Genomic DNA, 21,389 nt, shown 5'->3' with positions numbered 1-21,389 from the left:
CATGTATACATCACGGGGTCTTGGGTTCCATATCCAGGGCTTCCTACGTTGATACGTCTTCTTCGAAGACCGACAGCAATCCTCTCCAAAATTGATAGGGCTTTCCCCCTCCCATCATCATCAAAGCCTCCATGTAAGCACAATTGGAGCCGTAGCATAATAGGATTAACATGAAGATAGATATCATACACTTGACGGCTGAATCTACTTACAATCGCCGCCATCTAGGGGGGAAAAAGAGACAATAGCAAATAGAAAGAAAAAAAGGACACACACACATCAAGAAATCAACATCGAACCGGCCAAAATGACTTTGGAAAAGGAAAAAAAAAAGATAAAACTCCAAATCAAATCCCACAAGGTCCAAGGTGGACGAAAAGATGTCAACGCCTACTCTTTCAAAGGATACCCTCCGGAGGGCCAGAAACGGCCTAAACGCCAGGCATTCCAACTCCGTTTGTCCACGTGCTCTTCCGCCCCCCCAAAAAAGAAAAGAAAAGACCAGAAAAAGAAAATGAAAAAAAAAAAAGACTTGAGCTCATTTGAAAGGGGGTGGCTAACAGGGGGAAAGCAGCAAAGTGAACACAAGCAAAGGAAAAGAACAACACGTGGCGTGACAACGTGGGAGGAGAAAAATGAAGGACCGATCACCCTGGACGATTCCTCATGGCACTGACAGCCAAGATTAGGTCGCGGTGGCCCGAGCGGCGTTGCTTAGTTGCCGATGATAAGAGCCAATGGGTTGAAATCCCCTAAAAAGAATGGGCCACAATTAGTCTTTGAATAATCACTAGATGCCGCATGAGATTGGAGAGTGGTTGAGATACATACCGAGCCAAGTCAAAGCCACCACCGTCGTCCTCATCCTCTTCATGCAGACGCTCCTCCTTGATAGTACCGTCGGCATGCAGCGGAGGCAGTTTCCGACTCGGTCCGAGACCGTTGGCGATCCCAGGCTTACTAGGACTGACCAAGTTTGGTGGAGGACTACTACTGGGGAAGCCGGCGATGAGGCGCTCGTCGGGCTCCCCCTTGATAGGACTCATGTCTGGCACGGGACGAGCGGGCGTACTGCCAATGTCGGCAAACTTCCAGAATTGGGCGGGTGAGCTCATGGGCATGAATTTGGAGGGAATCTGTGCCGTGCTGGGAGGGGGCAGCGGGGCTGTTGGCGCTGGGGCGCCGGTGTGATCATCGAGGAGGGCCCTTCATCGTAGTAGGAGGAGGACAGCACAGGCGGCGAGCCGGCAATATTGTCAGAAAGTCCATAGGCTCGACTGAGATTGTTGCTGCTGTTTTGCGCGCGACTGGCGCTCGCAGCCTGAGCGCCACTATGTGCGCGCGCAGGCAAAGGGGACGGCTCCTCATAATCGCGCGGGTTCATGTGGCGCAAGGGATGGTCGGATCCAACGCCGCGACCCCCGCGCGATCCCCGCTCCGGGGTGTACGCCTCGACCGGGGCGACGGGAAACGAACTGAAACCGGGAGATGAGATTGGAGGGGACTTTTTATTCGTGGCGGAAAAGGCGGAGGTGTCGAGGGAGGCGACGTGATTGCCCCGAGCGGATGATGGGGGCTCCCTCGTCGCGGGAGACGATGGCGCGGACGACTGGGTGCCTTTGCGCATCTGCTTCTTCCGATATTCCTCACGATGCTCGGCCGCAATCTGCCACTTCATGCCCTTGCCCGGTTCGTCGGTGCGACGGGGCACCTTCTGGAAGGCCTTATTCAAGGACAGGTTGTGGCGGATGGAATTCTGCCAGCCGCTCTGCGAATGCCGATAGAAAGCATAGCGATCCATGATCCAGTTGTAGATGCTGTTCAACGTGAGCTTCTCCTCCTCGCTGGAGAAAATGGCCTGGGCGATCAGGTTGGCATAGCTGTAGGGCGGTTTCAGGTCCTTTGCCGAGTCCTTGCTGTAGTCGATCTCCTCGGTACTTTCCATCATCATGCCGCGGTTGTACAGCGGCGATTGCTTTGCCGTCCGTTGGCCAGCGGTGTCCGGAGAGCGTGGGGGTGGAGTGACCTGCCGCTTCAGGAATTGAGGTGCCGGAGCCAGTGAGGGGCCCCCGGACGATGACGGTCGAGCCGGCTCGGTGGCCTGAGAGGCGGATGGGTGTGCAGGCTGCGAGGCCTCCCACGCTTGCGTGGCTGGGTCCGGTTCCTGGCCACTTGCGATGCGCTGCGCACGCTCGACGAAGCTGGGGTGGATATTGGCGTCGTCGCCGGGCGTGACAAACATCATCTGACAGTTGGCGACCTCGATGATGTCGCCGCAATGGAGGATGGCATCGGCCCCTCGTTTCAGGATCATGTTGTTCAGACGGACGCCGTTGCGACCATTGACCCGGATGTGCCAAGCGGGCGTCTCTTCGCCATCATAAAAGATCTCTGCATGCAATCGCGACACAAACTTGCTCGGGCCCAGGTCTACATGCACCTCCGGCAGTGCCCGGCCGCGATAGCCACGGGGCTGGACTGTTCCGGCGACCTCTGTTCGCGATCGGGTTCGCGACCAATGTTGACATGAAGTGTCTTGACGTAGTAGGTCCAGTTTCGACCCGCGATCTTCGCATACGCTTGAATACTCTGTTTGTTCTCGGTCTTGGCGTTGGAGTGGTCGCGGGAAACCCGTAGCTCTTCACGGGGAATGTTCAAGTATGAAATGACGAGGTCGACAAGATCCTGTTGGGCGGATGGGTCTTGCTCGGCGCCCGACTCCTCCTCGGCTTCATCGGCTGACTCGGTTTTGATGGCCGTTCGGGAAGGTGATGTGCGTCGATCGATCTGTGGGGGTTACAAATCCATGACACGTTTAGCACTCTTTTTTTTTTTTTCTTGTCGGCCCTGAAGAGGCGGGGGAGACATGCGCGGGGGACCGCGTTCGGTCTCAAACTGGACCGTCCCGGTGGGACAAGACTCACCTTGCGCTTTTTCGCAGATGGACGACTGGGTGATGAATCTGGAGCTTCCACGTCTGACGTTTCCTGCAGCTGAATTTCCTTGCGCCGCGCGCGACGGCGATTCGACAAGGGCATAGCGGGCGGGCGGGGAGGGGATGTTTGGGGTTTTGTGTTGGCGTGGGGAGTGGTCGTGTTGCTTCAGTCCGTGATTTCCAAATCCCTCCTCCCAACGTTGATGTGAAGAGGAATCCTGGCCGTCAGATTGAAGACCTGGAAGAGAAAAAAAAGCTCTCCGCTTCAGTTGCGCAATCCACGTGCGGCGATGCTCGCTCTGCTGGTTCGGTCACGGTGGTGTTTGCGAAAAATGATCTGACCAAAGTCACGCCGCCCGATCGTGGAATCCGCGAGATGGCAGGAATTGACACACGAGGCACTGACGAGGCAAAATGGAGCAAGCGGGCAAACGACACAAAGACACCCAACAAAAAGCCACACTGGAACCGTATTCCAGTGAGTTGACTGTTTTGAGAGGGATCAGTCTCGAGAGGCAGCACCCAAGAATGCGGCGCTATCCGAGCCGATGACTAGGACGAATTCGCCACCGCGACAAGCGTTTTCTACCGGAGGGTCCAAGAGAGTTGAAACCACAGCGCGCAAGGAACGAAAAATCCCACGACACCGAGAGACGGTCTGGAACCGGGGGGAGGATTTGCAGTGATGGGCTGACTGGATGGCGCCAGAATGGGATGAAGACTCTGATGGTCTTGGGGGGGGGGAGGAGTTCGGAAGTCGAGTGGCTGGATGATTGACTCTCGATAATCAGAATCACGATCAACCGCTTTCCTCGGATCGACGCGATGGCGTCTGTTTTGGGGGGCGAGGGGGCCGACCGCCTTGTCGCGTGGGGAGTGAGGTCAGAGTACCGCGCGCACCAGCCACCCAGCGGGTCGGATTCCTGGAAGGATGCACCGAAGACGTTTCTCTTCAGTACCCCAGAGAGACAAGGGAACTAGACTGGCACGGAAAAGGAGGGGGTTAACTCCCTGGGCGAGACAAGCAGAGGTAGACGAAGAGCACTCCGTAGCCAAGTCCAACGGGAACGAAGTGGGAAAAGAAAGGAAAGATGCAGGACGATGGCGTGAAGAATACATTAAATGGAAAGCGCCCGTTTGGCCGTAAACAGTCCAGTGGAGTCTCGGAGGAGGATTACACTCTTACCGTTATTACAACTTTTACAACGCCCTCAATGTTTCCCCCCCAGGAAAAAGGTGCCACTCGGGTCATGACGATACAGGGTTGCCCCGGAACAGGACCCAGTTGCCCACCGAAATGGGGGTTGGGGTGGGAACCAGACTGGTAATGTCATTACACCCGGAATCTCTCTCTCTCACTGTATTGCTGCACTTCTGCAGCAAGAACCGGATCGCACAGCCCTGATCAGAGTAGGATTAAAGATGCTTCCGAGTGCGGGCTTTCTCCATTGACCCCCGATGGGCTCCCTGGAGAAGGTTTACAGGTTGAGTACGACGCTGGAACAGGGCTCGATGAAGAATGGGGTTCAATCCCCTGTGGAGATGGTCCATCAACACAAACACCGTTCTGGGGAATAAGATGCATAGTTGCATACTACAAAGACCCCCGGACCCAGGACATCCTCCCCCCCCCCCCCCCCTCTCACTAAACAGTCGACTCGAATGGTCGAAATAGGCAGTATGCAGATGTTCCACAGGACACGGTCCTCACCAGAAACCGGCTTGACCTGTTCTCTAGTCTGGATATCACACGGCGCTGATGATGATATGACGCCAAGGGGGAAAGGGAAAAGGATAGGGAACAGTTCTAGAACTACACTCGACAGTTACGCCCTTGGATTGCCAGACACTCATTGAAGATGAAAACCATCCTCTTTTTTTTTTTTGGAATACCAACACATACAAAACATCCCCTCCTACCCACCGACCTGACCGCATACTGTAAACTAGCAGTGTCCTGTAGGAAACATAGGCCCTGATCTAACTTCACACTCCATCCATCATACGGTCGTTGCGTGAAATCTTCCTATGAATCTTGCTGTCTGCAATTCTGCACCATGCAGGAGAATCTAGGCCGCCAATGATCGCGGGTGCCAGGATGTCCACCGCGCCCCCCACCGACGAATGGAATGACGAACATACGAACATCCGATCTCAGACAGGTTTAAGCTTAGATCTCGGCTCTTGTCCACCCTCCATCTCCCCCCCTCTCCTTTCAACAAGCTCTACACCCCATAATGTGTCTGTATCCTTGTCCCCAATCAACTCTTTCCAAATCAACCCTCATGTCATTCTTTGCTGAATCCTGATTATACACAAATCCTGTACGGTGCTCTGCTCTGCTCTACTGTGTTTGGGGGGGGGGGGGGGGAAGGTCGTTTGCGTCACAGACCCGCCCGGAAGCGGTTTAGCTCGGGACACTGGAATGTCGTCCTTCCCTTATCGGGCGCACAGTCTGAGTCTTGACAGGTTTGATCGATCATCCCCAGCCGAGACCGGAAGAGGGTTAGCATGAATCTCCCGACTACAGAATCTGTCAGTTTATTTGCTTTGGCGCGAGCGTGAAACAGGAGAGATCGAGGAACCCGGAGGTGGTTCGCCCCCCCCCCCCACCCGGTCCCGGTCCCGGTGCATCGGCAGTACCACCTCCCAGATCGTGTCCATTTGCGCTGCGCTGTGGATGAATCAGACCGTGGACGCAAACAATCCCATCGTCAACAAACAGACACGGTCGTATCGCGGCCCGACTCACGTGGGGTCTACGGGTATGGCCGATGGAAGGAGAACCTGACTCCTCGGATGTTCTCCTCTCCATGCGGAGACAGTCCTGGACTGATGAAGATCACTGAGCCCGGGACGGCACGAAGAATGTCGGCATGGCACGGTGGGAGTCAGATATGAAAAATACTGTAGAATCATGTTTGGTAACTGATCGACTATGTAAATACAAGAGGTCCAATACGCCCCCCCCCCCCCCCCCCCCCCACGAAACACGTCCAATCAAGACAGACAACAAAAGAAAAAGATGATCACAGAAGGGTAGAAGGAGAACAGATGTTTTCACGACCAATCGGCCCCGTTCAGCATAGGAAGACCGACCCACGTTAAAAGGGAGGGAAGAAGAAGAAGAAAAAAAAAAAAAAGGAAATCGGGGGAAGTGAACGACCAAAAAGGAGAAAAGGGCAGAGAGAGCAGTGAAGAAAAACAGGATGGCTACAGCTGAGACAAGCGGGATCAAGATGGGTAGAAAAGAGGTCGTAACGTCGTAAAAATGGCGGAGGGGTGACCTCTCCACAGAGGAGGGGGTCGAGATTACTCGTCGCCCGGCATCTTCGAGTCGCCATCTTCATCCACACCGCGCAACGTGGGGTAGAGCACCGTAGCACTCTCATCCGTCTTGAAGACGGGCTTTTCGGGCTCGTCGGCCTTGTGGGAGTGGGTGCTCTCGATCCCGTCCATGGCATCGGAGGGGGCGGGGGATGCGGTGCCCTCGCTGTGCGCAGGCGAGCCACGGTCGAATTGACCCTGCTCGAGCATGTCGGAGACCAGGCGTCGCAGATTCTCCAGCAGGCGGACCTTTTCGACCCACGCGACGTTGACATCCCGGTCAGCCACCTCGGTGGCCGCTTGAGCGGTGCGCTGAGCAGCCGTCGGGTCCGTGGACAGTGCGGGATCGATCAAGCTGGTGGTGAGACCCGGGTACTCCTTGGTGGGGGTGCGCTCGCCATCGGACTTGCTCTCGGGGGTCATGTCCATCTTCACATCCTCGCGCTCCGCAGGGCGCGCGCGCTGCAGATGCCCACCTCCGTAGCGGCGGCGGTCCTCATGGTCAAATGCACCACTCAGAGTGGAGGGGGGAGCGGCACTGGAGGCGGGCGGGTAACCCACCGGCATGCTCTCGGAGGTCGTCGCCGAGGGCAGACGGGGGTACATGCTCGCCCCACTCTCATGGGGTGGGGACACGCGATGCGTGTGAGGTAGCGAGATGGGTGATCGTTGTGAGGTGTAGGACTGTGCGCTGGACGGAGGCGTCAGGGCGGGCGTGCCGGTGGAGGGCGAATGTGTCGAGGCGGCCGCTGTCATGTGGCTCGGGGGAAGTTGGGTGGGCGGCGAGTGTGTGGCGCGGTAGCTCATCCCCCGTGGACGTAGTGGGCACCGGGCTGCGCAACACCCGCCGCAGCCACGTTTTCATCACTCTCATAGATGGTGTTTTGCATCTGCTCCAAGAACTGGTCAATGTTGATCAGGTCGTTCTTCGTCCGGACGTTGGACATGGGAGGCAGATGATAGGCGGGAGCATGACCACCGGGGCTGTAGCCCCCACCCGCCGCGATGGGCACCGCCGCAGGCATGGGCTGATACTCGGGCACGGGACCGTTGAGGATGGGGAGCTGCAGAGCCTGGAGACCCAGGAGTCGTTGGCCCACGGCAGCGTATGAGTTGGGATCAAATTGACGGCGCTTGAGATCCCCAAAGAATTCATTCAGGGCATCATAGCCCCGCTTGCGGTCATAGGCCTGGGCTGAATCGTGGCTCAGCGCATAGTAGACATTGCCGTACGAGTGAGGGTTGGGTGCCGGAGGAGGGGGGTGTGCGGTGTAATACTGAGGACCGCCATGGGCATAGGCGGCACTGGACACGCCGCTCATGGGCCCCTCGAAGTAATGGGTGGCAGCAGCGTAACCTGCAGGGGGAAAATTAGCTAAAGGTTCTAGGTTTTAGGAGGTCTAGGGATCCGGCCCATGAAAAGGATACATGGTGATGGTAAAAAACAGCTGATCTAAAAAATGAAAAGGGCTAGGGCAACAGGGTGTGAAAGGAGGATAGTTCATAAATGGGGTCATAATGGGCAGGGCTAATCATGGCAGTATCTGGTCCATGGAAGATTGGGGGGGGCGGTGCATGGGAGACATCCAAAATGGGACCTCACAGGTGATGGGGGTTGGAGCTTTTTAACACGGACCTTTGGGGTTCTGGGGAAACATCATGTCGGGGTGATGATGGTGATGCTTCATGCTGGGCTCCGGGGAGCGGATTTCTGAGTCGTCGGCGTGAGTCTTGACGTGCTTCTTGAGATCCTGGGGACGCTTGAAGGCCTTGCCACAGAAGTCACACTTGTGAGGCTTCAGGGGAACGTGAACACGGATGTGCGAAGTGATGTGGTCACGCTTGACGGTGGTGGTGTTGCAGTTCCCCCACTGACAGGTCAGATTCAGGTTGTTGGTGCTCTTGCGGCCGACATGGCGCTCACAGACGTGCTCCTGTATAACCACACAAGGCGGGTTAAGATCCAACAAAGGAAAGAGGGGGATTGCAGACCAGGTCTGGGTGGGGTCAGGATGGCGGGCATTCTGGGTACTTACATAGAGAGCTTCAGCAGAAGGGGACTTTTCACCGCAACCGACCCATTGGCAGGGGAGCTGTTGCTCCCCAACACTGCCGTTCAGGGTGTTGTTCACCGCGGCGGTGGCAGCGGCCGCCGTGGCGGCAACGGAGGGAGTTGGGGTGGAAGCAGACTGTGTGGCCGGCTGCTCGCTGGCGACCGACTCAGCAGGCGCCGGTGCAGTGGCCTGGGGAGGCGAGTTGGGAGGAATAGGATGATCGGACATGTTGCCAAGAAAATTGACTCGTCGTGGCAGGCGGGAAGAGTTGCCCAGGCACGTGTGCAATGGAGGTCAAGATCACGTTGGCATGCACACACTTGGCAAGGGAAAAAGTGATGGAGAGTTCGGACAGTCCTCGGAAGGGCTTATATGGTCAGCCAAGGAGGAGCTCTGGGAAGATGCAAGCAGCACTTGACCAGGCAAACAAGTTGAGAGAAGGTGACGGAGGGGGATGGACTCGGATGCCTCGAAAAGGAGGGAAGAAGGTGTGAGAGGAAAACTGGGGAATAGTCTTGGGGGAGGGGGACGGGGGTCTTGGGTTTTTCTTGGGTTTTTCTTGGGGGGGGGGGTTGGACGCCGAGTCTCCTCTTCTGGCGTGGAACTACAAGTACCACGCCCTCCGCAGGCTCTAGTCTGGCATTCATTCGAGGACCAGCAGCCCCATGTTGTTGTACACCAATAAAACGGTCGGTCCTCATCCTGCGTCCCCATTTTGCACTTTGAAGAAACGGAGCCGAGCCTTTTTGCCCAGGAGAAGGCTTGGGACCGGGCGGAGGACAGCCAAGGAGGGACGACAAGACCGGGCCAAGACCATCCGGTCGCCGGACCTGCTGCGTCGAGGATCCACCAGTCCCTCTCTGATTGGTAGATATCACCCCCCAAAGAGGGGCTGTGCATTCCGAGGAATTCCAAGACGGTCCTAATGGAGAAGCTCGTCAAGCCAACGTGACCAAAGACAGTCGGCGCTAGGAGACGGTGGTACGACTAACGTCTGTGGTACTGCCCCGAAGGAGAAGAAATGACTCGGACGCGTCTCCGACGGGCTTGTGTCCTACCAGGGGATGAAAAAGGGACGAAGAAAGATCCCGGTCAGCTGTCCTCGCTGTGTACTCGAGTTGCTTTAGTCGGGGAGTTTCTGGGATCTAGTAGTCGTCATCTCCTGCTTCTGGTCATGCAGAGAACCACCAAATGCCACATTCCCGATGGATCACAGGAAGGGGGTCAGCGGAGAAGCCAGAAGATCCATTGAAAGAATGATCCGGGACCAAAGAGTTGTGGGACACAGCAGATCTGATGCCAATGTCTGTCAAAAGGGGCAACTCCAGTTGTATGAGGTGATCTTGGACCGGGTGTGTTGGCGCCAAGCTGAACACCTCCCCCCGGTCGGAGTCCGTTCACACGGTTGCTGACAAGCCTGACAATTCAGGTGCTGGGTACCCCTACTGGCATCTGCGCACGACAAGAGATGCTCATCTGGACTAAGCATTGAGAAATACTGGAGGACATGATCCTTCCAGTCGGCTTGGACAAACTTAACTTTTTCCTCCTGAGTAGTCATTCCTTCGTTGTTCCAGGATCATCCTCCTCTTCCTTCTCCTTCCTCTTCATCCTACCCCCCAAAAAGAAGGGGAAAATACACAATCTGACTTCGACTGAGTGAATGGGACGCCTGTTTAGCTGACTCATCATTCGTTTCCCCGGCTGTCCCGTCCACTAGGTAAATTCTTCCAGTGATCTACCAATCGGTGTCCATGTCTCGTCTCTGGCAACACCGAGCAAGATCAACCAATCATAAATCCTCACACGAGACACGCCGACATCGATTGGGGGCGAGATGACGGACAGCAGGCAGAGTCCCTCCAGTAGTACTTCCAGTAATACGGACTATTCTCAGTGGCCAACCACATCAATGTCCATCAGTACAGGCGGCAAAGGTCCCCCCAATCGAGTCACCAAACTCTACACGTAATCACGCATCCCATCCAGAACCCAAACCTCTAATCTCAGTGGACTGCCCTGTACAGGCCGTCCTTGGCACCGTCGCCCCCAGTCACACCAGCGCAACGGTCCAGCCAACCCGCCAAGCGTCATTGCCCCCCAGGATGAGCCCCCCCCTTCCTCCGCAAGTCTCCATGGCATTTTTTCCATCTTGGCAGCCAAGCCTGACGTCCCTCTCTGGTGCCAATTTCCGCTCCGGTCCATTCCCCCATTTTTCTCCCCCAAGACTTGACAAAAAGTCTTGGACAAGTTCCAAGAAAGACCGTCATCCCTTCCTTCTCTCTCTCTCTCTCTCCGTTCTCCTCCCGCCTCCCCTTTTCAGAAATCAGGACTTGGCAGACATTCGACTTGGCATTTCTCGGTCCTTTCTACTCCTTCCCTCGGCGTCCCACGTCCTTCTCCTTCTCCCCCCCCCCTCCCCTTTTTTTTTTTCTTGCTAGTTAGCTAGTTAGAGGAGCGTGGATCGGACGTGTCAAGGGATATTTTTACATTATGACACTATTGCCCATAGACCATAGACCGTAGACCGTAGACCGTTGAGCATTGATCTACTTTTCTCGCTCATATGGTGGATCATAGTCACTGCACCGCTCCAGCCTTGGACAGGTTCAATATCTTGTTGCCTGGAACCAGAGAGGCTCCAGTCTCCGGTCTTTAGACACTCGCATCGAGTCCCATCTTGTATTGCAACGGAAGATTAGACAACATGGAGGGATCGTTTCTGGGGATTTCTTTTTCCCTTTTTTTTTTGAAAAAAAACAAAGGGTAAAGCTCGTATCAGAAGAAAGACACCCTGCGTGTCTGTATCACGGGAGACAGAGGACGTATAGAATTGTCTTCGCTTCTCTTCCGACCTGCCGCGTATGTCCCAGTGACCCATCGTGCTGGACACGACCACCAAAAAGATACGTACAAGGGAGAGACTGAAATACCTCACCCGGAGATGAGCCATGCGTCCAAACCGAGACTCTCGCCTGCTGATCGAGAGCGTCTCCAGACAATAAACCTCGCTTGGCTGGCGGCCCCTCCAAAAGACGTACTCGTGCTCATCTCTCCACGGGATGGGAAGATTCCCTCACTCCTTGACTCCCACAGAAAATGAAGCTCCATTCTCGAGTCGACACGCCTGATTCGACGCCCCCTCCAATCCCGAGGAGGAAGAGGCATCCAGCAAAGAGTCTCTCGTCTCACATACTTCATGCCCATCACACGGCCACTCACACTCTCGTCCTCTTCTTCGGACGAGGTGGCTGATACCAACTCCAAATGTTCAGTCCCACTTTCGTCCCCGACGTGACCGGGTACGCCGCATGCCACGTCTCATAATATCCCATCCCATCCGGTCCCAGATTCTCCCAAAAAATGGCATTGCCCTTGATCGGCTTGAACGTGAGGCCCACCGCCTCATCACAGTCCAAGAATCGACACCACTTCTCTCCCTCGGGCCGGTTCAAGCGAGGGAAATGCGTGCCTCCCCCCTCACAGTCCGCCCCCAGATACACCATAAAGGTGCTGAGACGGTCTCCGCCACGAGCAAGCGAGCCCGTCCAGTCGTAATGGTGCCGGTAGTGACCCGAGGCATTGTAGCGTTGCGCCCACATTCGCTCAATGTAGAGATGAGGACGCCAGCCTTGAAAGGCACGCGCACGCTCTTCGAGACAGCGAACGGTGTCGTCGCGATCCAGCAGAGCGCGGTCGGACAGTCGCTTGGTGGGATCCACACGCTCCGTGACACCGTCGTAGACAATCGAAGGTGTATATTTATCCAGACTAAGGATCCCCCGAAAACAAAAAAAAAACACGTTAGACACACCGGCACACATTCATATATTGTTTCGTGGTCAAGTAAACCGGGGTTTCATTTCCTGTCCCCTCTAACCCTCACACTCTCCAAATAATCCAACGCGCAAGACCTCATTCCCGGATGCAAATCCCAGAACTGGGGGAACATACCTCATGGTCATCAAATGATCCGCCTCCTGTTCACTGACAAAATTCTCAATGTACAGTATCAGCGGTGTCCGCGACAGCAAATGGACTCGGTACCCATCTGCCTCGCCGGGACAATGAGCAGGAACCCCATCATCGGGACTAATAAAGCTGTCGTCCGTAAGATGCAAAGTGGACGGAGTATATCCGCCATCCGATTCCGCAAGATCATGTGCATCGGGGTCCAGCCCAGCGCTCCATCCAAGTTCTCTCAGACTCTCCGGTGCCCAGGACCGAGCGAGCGGGTCCAGAACAAAGATATACACCGGCACAAAGTAGAGAAGCCACGTGATCAACGTCGAGAGTCGCGAGGTAGTCGAGGATGGCGATGAAGATGCCATGAGTAGCAATTCGCACGGGTCGGACGGGGGGTGGTTTTTTTTCGTTTTTTTTTAAAGGCGCAACGTACCCAAAAGGTGCATGCCAAAAGAAGATTCCGATGCGATTGGCGCGGACCACCAGGAGAGTCAAGATGGGCCAGACCTGACAGATCGAAGAAGGAGAAACTCCTATTCAGACGGTGTGCCGCATCCGATGCACCTCGCGACAGCTGACTACCCTGGTGCTTGTAGAGAGAGAGAGAGAGAGAGAGAGAGAGAGGCGACAACAGGGCCTAGTCCACCAGTCCTATCGAGAGGAGAGAATCGCAGCTGTCTGAACCGTCTGAATATTGTCGAACACCTACCACAGCCAAGGCCTCAAGAGCAAAGAGGTATCGCAATGATGCACCAATGCTTGCACATTCGCAAAACACAAGAGTATCTGGAATGCAACACCCGGATCCTGATGAGATTGACGTCGGAACGTGGCAGTCGGGACTAACGCCGCCATGTGGGTCTGGACCCTCTCGGACTCGAACCTCTTACTGGGGCGAACGTGCTCGGGTTGAAAAGACAAGCCGTGATGAAGCCCTGAAGAAAGCAAAAAGGAAGTCAATTGAAAGAGTCATATGGAGCCGCGTGACGTTCCATATTCTATTCAGAAAGTGTGAAAATCAATTGAGCAGAGGTAGACACAAAAGTGCGTTGATGTCGCGAGGCTCCGCCAAGGTATTGTTGGCCTGCGCGGAGCTCCTGTCCTTCTCTTGCGGTCTTGACATCTAGACAACCAGTCGTCGGCATGACTCGAACACAGACCTTCAGAAAAGGAAACCCTATGTTTTTGTCAAGGATTTAATAAAAAGAGATCACATCGACCCGATACTCGGGCCCAGACTTAGGCATTTTATTCAAGCCACAATCTCATTGAACGTGAAATTCTATTTGAAAAGGGCAATTACGCAATGGTAAACCTACCTACCTGATGAATGAGAGACGACTCCATTGAAAAGGGAATGAAAAACAAAATAGTTGAAACGCCGAGCCTTTTTATTAACCAACGACAGAAACGAGTCTTTCTGTTCATGATGCATGTCGTCATTGCAAGGTCGCCTCCCCCCCCCCCCAAAAAACCCATTAGATACTCCTCTTCAAAGGGGTCGAATAGAGAATTGTTGACTTCAGGGCCCACCGGGCTTATACGCCAGCATTCATCCATTGAGACCACTCGTCATTAAATGCGCCAGCGCCAGGCCGACTGGTATTGCCGAAGAGGTCATCAAAGGACACGCCCATGTCCACATTCAAGCCCAAAGCGTTCTCGTCGTAGCTCATGTTCAACTCCCCCATTCCGTTGGGGGGTGTAGAATCCTGCGGCATCATGTCTGTGGAAGCATCTTTCTCGATGCTGGCGAGATTCACCGGCTGGAAGTTGTACCCTTGCCAGACAAAATTTTGGTTGGGGATAGACACCAAATCGGGACTGCTGAGCTGTTCCCGGGGCGTCTGGCTCCGGGAGACGGGAGATTGAAACCTCGCCGGGTTGACGGGCGGGGCGGAAGTCTGCTGCAAGCGACTGGGAACCGAGGTGTTGACCGAAGGCACGGAGCTTGCGGGAAGATTCGAAAATTGCGGAAACGAGGTGAAAGTAGGTGATGTCATCCCGGGGTCGACCGGGGTGTTGGCTCTCATGCCCTGCGGGTGGGAGACGGCCTCTAACGGGGTCTGGGGAGCCATTTGGGCGCCATTCGGCTCATGCTGAAAGTGGTCCGCCTCCAGTGTGGACATGGGCTGGGTGGGGTAGGCGAAGGGGTCATCTGAGGGGAACATCATAGGCATAAGATCAGGCAGGCTATTAGGATTGTTGAATTGCTGAGCCCAGGCCAGGTTTGAGGGTTCCTGGTTGGAGAAAGGGGCGCTGAATGAGGTCGTGGGCGTTGGCTCCGGAGTGGACATGGTCTCGGACAAAAGCTCTGGGGTTGATGACATCCATCCCGATTGGGCGCCATTCTCTGCGTGTCGGTTCGAGTATGACTGTGTGTTGTCTAAACTCTTCTGTCGACGGGTCGCTGGAGGGCCTCCCGCGGAAGGTTGCGTCATCATATGAAGCGGGAATGTATTCGATCGGGTTGGCAAAGTCTGTGCAGGCGGTTGCTGCATAGATTCGGGCTCTGATGCGAAGGTCGAGGGCACCCGGCGTTTCAGATTGACCGGCGTCTTGGAACTCTGGCGATTCTTTAATCTGTCGGGGAGAGTTTTAAACAGACACTGCACCCACCGGTTAGATTCACGAGATTCTCTCACCCGAGACTTTCCAGGACGAAATAATCAGGGAAGAAAGATCAGTCACATACCGTCAAGCTTTGGGAGCATCGGTCCGCAGCCATGCTCTTCTTCGCCAGCCCAGCGAGAGTGTTCTTCCCCTCCATCGCATCCTTCAAGACACCATCCTTGGCCGTGGGCGAGTCCGGGTTCTCAATGACGAAGAATACAAGAGAAAGAATCGCAAAGTAGGTGATATACATGGTAAACCAGAACGAGCCATTGAGAAGGCCGCGCTTGTGCATACCGGTCGTGATGTGGACAATGTTCCGGGAAACGCTCACGCAGGCTGCCGCGCAGGCGTACGAACGTTTGTCGACGCCGCGAGCCTGCGAACCTCCGGAAACGTAATGGAGAAAAGGGCGATACATGACCATTTGGACGTGTGCATAGCCAATGCGCAACATTTGGCGGACCCTGGAAAATTCGATGCACACATTAGAGTCTGCTGACGCATGTCTTGGGAGAGACCACACATGGCGAGCTGGCGAGGAAACCTACCGTTCCAACTGGGGAGACACGTCCGTGCCCGGCCGGAGTGCCGAGGGAAGTTCTTCCATCCAAGTCTGGAGATCGCGCTCGATCTCTCGAATCTTTGAGTGACTGACCAAATAGCGCTGGTCCGACTGCGACTGGTTCTTGACGGGGTAGATATATTTCACCACTTTCAAGACCACGTTGCAAAGGCGCGTGTGCGCGTTGCACCCGGCCATGAGAGGGGTATAGTCGGTTGGCATCGGCAGGATGCCCTCCGCCGTGATGAACTCTCCATCCACATCCAACGGATACTCCTGATCAATATCGTCGTCGCTGAGCATCAGAGGGAGACCCAACATGGTGCTGACGTAGACATCCATCTTTCGAATCACCCAGAAGATGCGTTTCCGCAGCTCTCGTTCAACCGGGTTGAAGTCGGCCGCAACCGTGCGGTGAAGACCGAGTCGAAGGGCCGACCGCAGTGCGATGCCAATATATGAGTAGCAGGTGCTAAGCTTGGCGGAGGACTGAAGGAATAAGATCATGAAACAGACAGCCTGGAGCGCGGTGAGGTCTCGGCAATCAGTGATATCCAGCAGTTGGCGTCCTGCCTTGAAGAATTGGAAGCTGCCATCACAAAGCAGGTTAGCGACTGACCACCGTGTAGCCAACGTGCGCTTGATCCCGCAACCGTTGTGCCTCCCAGTGAGAATCAAACGTACCCTTGACCAATGGCGCCTTCATAGCCCGCCAGATCCAAAGTGCCAGCCCCGTCGTCCGAGAACAGACAACCGACCGCCATGACAATGTAGAGGAGTGGAAGGAAGGAGTTCTCCTCGTTACCGAATTGCTCCGGGGGCGTGTCGTAGATGCGATCCAGACTTTCGTAGAATTTGGGCTCGATCACAAAGCGCATGAGAGCACACGCGTCGTCCAACGCATTACGACACAGCCGAATTGCGATCGGCTTCGGGGGCAGATCATGCGTGGGAGGAAGAGCAGCATCTTGCGGGGAATCGGACACGGACACCGATCGGGGGCTTTCGAGCATAGCCGTCACTTTTCGCGGCACGGGCGCCTCTATCGCGCCCAGTTGTTTGCGCAATCGGCGGACAAAAATCATACCCGAGGTTTGTCCATGGTAATCCCAATGTCCCTGGTCGTCGCGATCAAGACAACCTGTATTTCCCACCATCGTCTCCAGAAGTGAGTCATCGCCCGCTTCGGGGGCACTGTCTGCGCGATGATCTTGCGCGTATGGGGCATTTCCCACCGTCGTCGGGGTCGCCTGCGTCGGCCTCTTCCCCTTCTGGTGGATCGGCAAACGAAACTCCGGCGCATTCACATCGAGACTCGGGTCGTCGAGATTGACATCCGGGAAGACCGTTCGCAGGAGTGCCTCGGCCTTTTGCATACGGGCTTCCAGGGCTTCGACATATTGCGGGGCGGGATTGCGACGACGATTGGAGGGCTGGTCGTACGAACATTCTGTAAGGGGCGTTAGCCACGTGTAGAGTACACCTCCGTTGAAGCGGAGAAGCAGATGTCAAAGAATGGACGGGTTCTGGGAAGGGGTCAAGGGCAGGAATTTGGACCACGAGCGCGCACCATAGCTATAGACTGTGCAGTGTGTGCAAGGCTGTTTGCCATCACACTTGATCTTTTTGCGGCGACATTCGTCGCAGGCGCGCCCAACGCGGCGCCGCTTCTGGAGCGGCGGAGGCTGAGGAGTCACACCGTTCTCCGTATGAGAGCCATCCCTGATAGCCACATCCTTGTTGGAGGCAAAGGGGGAGGAGTCGGTCTCCTCGTGGTAATTGTGTGGGGTGTGCTCATCGTCCGTGTCGCCGTGGGCGCCAGCGCCGCTTGCCGCCATGATCGAATCTGGAAGAATCCGTCGTCGGGTGGATGATTCATGCGAAAAAAGCGGGCTTGGCGGGGAGGTTTGACCCGATTGCTCGTCGATCGCCTTCTTTTACGGTCGCATTCGCAAGCAGCTGTCTGGGGGTGGTCGAAATGACCAAGATCACGCAGAACGAGAGCCAAAGATGGGGGGAAAAGTGTGTGTGAGAGAGAGAAGGGGGAAAAGAAACTTGACTGAGATCAAAGAGCTGGTGGAGGCCGCCTCGTCCCGGCCGGGTTGCGTTGAATAAGGAAGAAAATTAGAGCCTACAAAATGGCGCACGAGGAGGAAAACCAGAGCGTGAATCAGAATCAAGAATGCAGAGAGCCTCGAAGGCAATCAACGAAGAGCCACGGCACACGGACCAAGTTCTGGCGGGACGGTGGAGGGGGTGGAGGCGAACGGTCGAGACTAGTAAGCCTAATCGGGAGGAAAAAAAAGAAAAGAAATGGATGAAGATAGTTGAAGGGCAACCTTCGTTAGAATAAAGAATCGTGATCGACCGTGAACTCAGCTTGTCTGACACTGTAGTCATGCACTTATTGGCAAGGCAAATTTCGCAGAACGGTGGTGTCCGAACGGGAACTTGGAGTTGCCAATCGGAGAATACGTCAAGTAGCGCGATGATGACAGAAGTTGGAACGCCGAAAGCGGTAGCCACCGTCCCAGAACAGAGTTGGAGAGCAAAGGCGGACGGGGTCTGAGTTGGGGTCAATCACCTAACCCATCGAGATCAGACTGTGCAGTGGGTGTCAGCTGATGCAGGCAAAAGGGGAACCGATGTGAACGATCACAGTAACGGTCCCTTCCTGCTGGTTCAGACGAGTCATGAGTCTCGCTGGAGGGATGGACCCTTTTACCCGTTGTGGTGGATTCGGACGCCCGGTACGTTCTGGAACAAACATGAGGAGGATTGAAAATGATGACTCGGTATTACCGCAGTTTTACGTGGTCATTTAACCCGTGGAGTTCAGGATACACAGCTACACAGCTACAACATCGCTTTGCATGTGCAATGGAGTACTATGTACATGACTACCACTGTACTGGTAGGTAGAACCTTAATCTTACGCGCCATTATCCTGTGGGAGGACCCCCAAATTGGAGAGCTTGGGGAAGACGAACATATCAGAGCTGGCAACCTTCAAACCTTATGAAAAGTGAGCTGGGAGTGTGAGACACAGGGCTGCTTCGTGTGGAGACAGCAGGCAGAAGCAAATGAGGCAACCCCCCCCCCCTCCATTTTTCAAAATAGGGCTGAAAAAACAGCTCCCGAGGGTGTACCTGCGGATGCAGTGGAATGAAGACGTATAGACACAACAATTCATAATGGTCAATTGGTCCCAGTAACATTTCACGACGTGATCCAACCGCCCCTTTTCACCGACACTAGTACAATGTGACTCGGTGGGTGCCGTGCATGATTTGGTGACAGGAGTGCCTTGTGCCTGGTGCCCACTGTCCCGTAGTCGGTCCAAGTTCTCTACATTCTGGTTGATGATAGGCGAACCGGCGGAGAAATGGAGACGCCTGAAAAGCTTAGGGAAGCTTAGAGCACGGTAAATACCCAGGACACGCAATCAACCTGAGTCAAAGGTTCGGTAGGGAAGAGTAATCCACCCCGTGAGTCGATCCGATTGCTCCAGATCTTGTCCATGGTGGAATCGGAAACATGCTCTCGGACCACCTTCATCGGAGTCGATGCTGGCCGACCGAAATGATCCATGGACGTCCGTTAGTCCAGCGGACAAGAAGAATATTCCGAACACTCCCACCGCCATTGAGTCGGGAATTTTTTATCTCACCATGAGTCCATGAATTTTTTTTTTCTTCGAACTCGAGAGCTACGATGGTTCATGCCCCAAGCGGTACACGCGGGAGAGCAACCGGGCAGTTCCAATGCTTATGGACAAGGTGGGCGCGGACTCAACCCAGGTAGCTGTGGTCACGTGGGCGATCGAGATGCATTATTCTTGAACGTACTCTCGCTCTGGTCTGTGACCGCTTACATTCCGGACAGCTCAGCGACGAGCTCCCCGCGACAGCTTTATGAGCATAGCAGGGTGGTACCGAATACCCTCACTTTACCCGGCTCCACAACTTACTAATCTTCGATATCCGGAAACGAGATCAAGATTGGATCAAATGCACTCTTTTATCAGTCGTATAGAGTAATGACCTTATAACAAACTGCCTGCGACCTACTTATTAGAGAGTAGAAGTTTGCAAGTGTAGCCGCAGGTTCCAAGATTGCTAGATCCTCTCAGGTCAGATCCCGTCCCGCCTGAGAGACATCCCCATCTAAAGCTTATGCGGAAAATCTGAGCCCTCCGAATGATGTGGCAACTGAAATCCCCGCAAACTCCATCCTGAAATGTCAAGTAAGGCTAACAGAAAAGCGGACGAGTGTGACACTCAGACAACGGATCGATTACGAGATACGGTGTGGCATAGCTGTCGAGAGCGTCAGCAGGCCTGAACAGCCAAGTAATCGACATCTTGATATTGACTCGCTTGATGAAGATAGCCGCCATCTTGGGATTTGGCCAATCAGGACTGAGACTCTCCAAACGCCAAGGCTCATATACATGCCCTGCTTCGCCGCGCTTCGCCATCTGTTCTCGAGACTTTGGCTTTTCGCATTGATTCAAATCTCTAATGGCAATTTTTTAATGGCAAATGGGAATTCTCATCCCTATGCATATTCATTCCAAACGCAATGTCTCCTCCATGACCTAATGACTTGCTCAGGGATTTTTCACAGGTGGAAAATACGACTTTCGTACGAGATGTGCCGTCTTGAATCGAGCTAGAAACAAGGTGAGAAGCAGTCAAATAGGTGACCTTTCGATCATCTTGAGCCTGATTGCTCGTTGCAAATCGTCTCAAGTTTCGTTATTCACACAGTCCATCGTTCATTGACGCATCGTTGATATCGATTCGGTCCCACCAAGCGGAAATATTCCAGTGCGCATTCAACAACAATGGCAACCCGGCACGAAGAAGAAGAAGGAGAGCATAAAACGATTCAAAAAAAAAACATGGCATTGAGATTGAATATAGTTCATCAGGCTGGTCTTAGTGGATTCTTCAGTCATAGGTATTCTTCAAGCTTGTGGCAAGAAACAAGTTTTCAGCAAGTGCACAAGTCTCCATGACTTATTACCACATCTGAGTACAGGAGCTTGCACTATCCAAACGTGCTGAGAAAAAAGAAAATGTAAACATCCTCTAACCGGGGCCATGCACTTCCCTTTTCGGACGACGGATAGCTGTTTGCTGGACGGTGATGCAACTCCAACTTGTGCAGCCAAGTCTACCTCGGGCCCGAACCAGAGCGTTCTCCTATTGGTCCGCTCGTCGGTGCGTGACGAACAGTCCGAAGCAAGACCCGCGCTTGTTTCAATTCAGCGTGGTATCTGGCATGGAATCTGGGATGCGACTGCGCAGAAACAAAATTTCAGCCGTTTGCTTTTCGATTTCTGGTGGGTATCGGTGAAATCGCTCCTCTTGTACTTGTGGGGGGGATTAGCTATCAGGTGAGTATGTCTTCAATAACAAGTGTATTACTATTGTCTTGAGGCTCAGCTTTCCTGCAGTGACATGTGGGACACCGAAGAGGGCGAAATATCGATAGGCGTCTATATGCTGGGTACGATCCTGGGACTCATTGTTGGACCTATTGCGGGTGGATTTATTTCCCAACACTCGACCTGGCGCTGAGTATCCTGGTCTACGTTAGCCGCACCGTCGCTGTTGCAATGCAGGCGGTTGGATTCTTGTGGCTGAAAGGATGCCATCCGGGAACAATATCCTATCTACAGAGCATACAAACATACATTCTTGACCATTACCAGACTTACGCCGCCAGCACTATGACTACCTCTGCCACCTATACACCACAGCTTATGCGTGTTTGAATTCCCACTCTTTCAATGAGCCATACATGTACAACGCTCTTGGATATGGGGATGGGACACGAGTGTGCTTACTTTTGTCACCACGTTATTTGATCATAGGCCCCCCCCCCTTGTTGTTCTGCCTGGCGTTTCGGCCCTCAGCCA

The 21,389-nt window shown here is 54.3% G+C and overlaps 6 protein-coding genes across 6 annotated transcripts; 1 reads left to right on the top strand and 5 right to left on the bottom strand.

Annotated features, from left to right (window-relative positions):
• Window positions 1–685: 685 nt before the first annotated feature.
• POX_b02778 (uncharacterized protein) lies at window positions 686–3,038 on the bottom strand (the record flags this gene model as incomplete). Its single annotated transcript, XM_050111687.1, has 5 exons — window positions 686–752; window positions 832–1,146; window positions 1,230–2,478; window positions 2,517–2,787; window positions 2,925–3,038. The coding sequence occupies 5 exons, from the start codon at window positions 3,036–3,038 to the stop codon at window positions 686–688; spliced, it is 2,016 nt and encodes a 671-aa protein (XP_049972033.1).
• A 3,209-nt stretch (window positions 3,039–6,247) lies between these two features.
• Window positions 6,248–7,018, bottom strand: POX_b02777 (uncharacterized protein; the record flags this gene model as incomplete). Its single annotated transcript, XM_050111686.1, has 1 exon — window positions 6,248–7,018. One exon carries the CDS (start codon window positions 7,016–7,018, stop codon window positions 6,248–6,250), a length of 771 nt encoding a protein of 256 aa, XP_049972032.1.
• A 47-nt stretch (window positions 7,019–7,065) lies between these two features.
• On the bottom strand, window positions 7,066–8,544 carry POX_b02776 (pH-response transcription factor pacC; the record flags this gene model as incomplete). The annotated part of the gene is made up of 2 exons (XM_050111685.1): window positions 7,066–7,619; window positions 7,899–8,544. 2 exons carry the CDS (start codon window positions 8,542–8,544, stop codon window positions 7,066–7,068), a joined length of 1,200 nt encoding a protein of 399 aa, XP_049972031.1.
• Window positions 8,545–11,534: 2,990 nt separating this feature from the next.
• On the bottom strand, window positions 11,535–12,647 carry POX_b02775 (uncharacterized protein; the record flags this gene model as incomplete). Its single annotated transcript, XM_050111684.1, has 2 exons — window positions 11,535–12,087; window positions 12,271–12,647. The coding sequence occupies 2 exons, from the start codon at window positions 12,645–12,647 to the stop codon at window positions 11,535–11,537; spliced, it is 930 nt and encodes a 309-aa protein (XP_049972030.1).
• Window positions 12,648–13,820: 1,173 nt separating this feature from the next.
• On the bottom strand, window positions 13,821–17,298 carry POX_b02774 (uncharacterized protein; the record flags this gene model as incomplete). The annotated part of the gene is made up of 5 exons (XM_050111683.1): window positions 13,821–14,891; window positions 14,978–15,362; window positions 15,447–16,049; window positions 16,145–16,910; window positions 17,031–17,298. The coding sequence occupies 5 exons, from the start codon at window positions 17,296–17,298 to the stop codon at window positions 13,821–13,823; spliced, it is 3,093 nt and encodes a 1,030-aa protein (XP_049972029.1).
• A 3,270-nt stretch (window positions 17,299–20,568) lies between these two features.
• On the top strand, window positions 20,569–21,048 carry POX_b02773 (uncharacterized protein; the record flags this gene model as incomplete). The annotated part of the gene is made up of 2 exons (XM_050111682.1): window positions 20,569–20,864; window positions 20,925–21,048. The coding sequence occupies 2 exons, from the start codon at window positions 20,569–20,571 to the stop codon at window positions 21,046–21,048; spliced, it is 420 nt and encodes a 139-aa protein (XP_049972028.1).
• Between the last annotated feature and the right edge of the window lie 341 nt (window positions 21,049–21,389).

The sequence above is a fragment of the Penicillium oxalicum genome, chromosome II (genome assembly GCF_001723175.1).
Source record: "Penicillium oxalicum strain HP7-1 chromosome II, whole genome shotgun sequence".
NCBI lineage: Eukaryota > Fungi > Ascomycota > Eurotiomycetes > Eurotiales > Aspergillaceae > Penicillium > Penicillium oxalicum.
The sequence above is the reverse complement of the archived record's forward strand: the minus strand, read 5'-3'. Positions and strand labels throughout refer to the sequence as shown.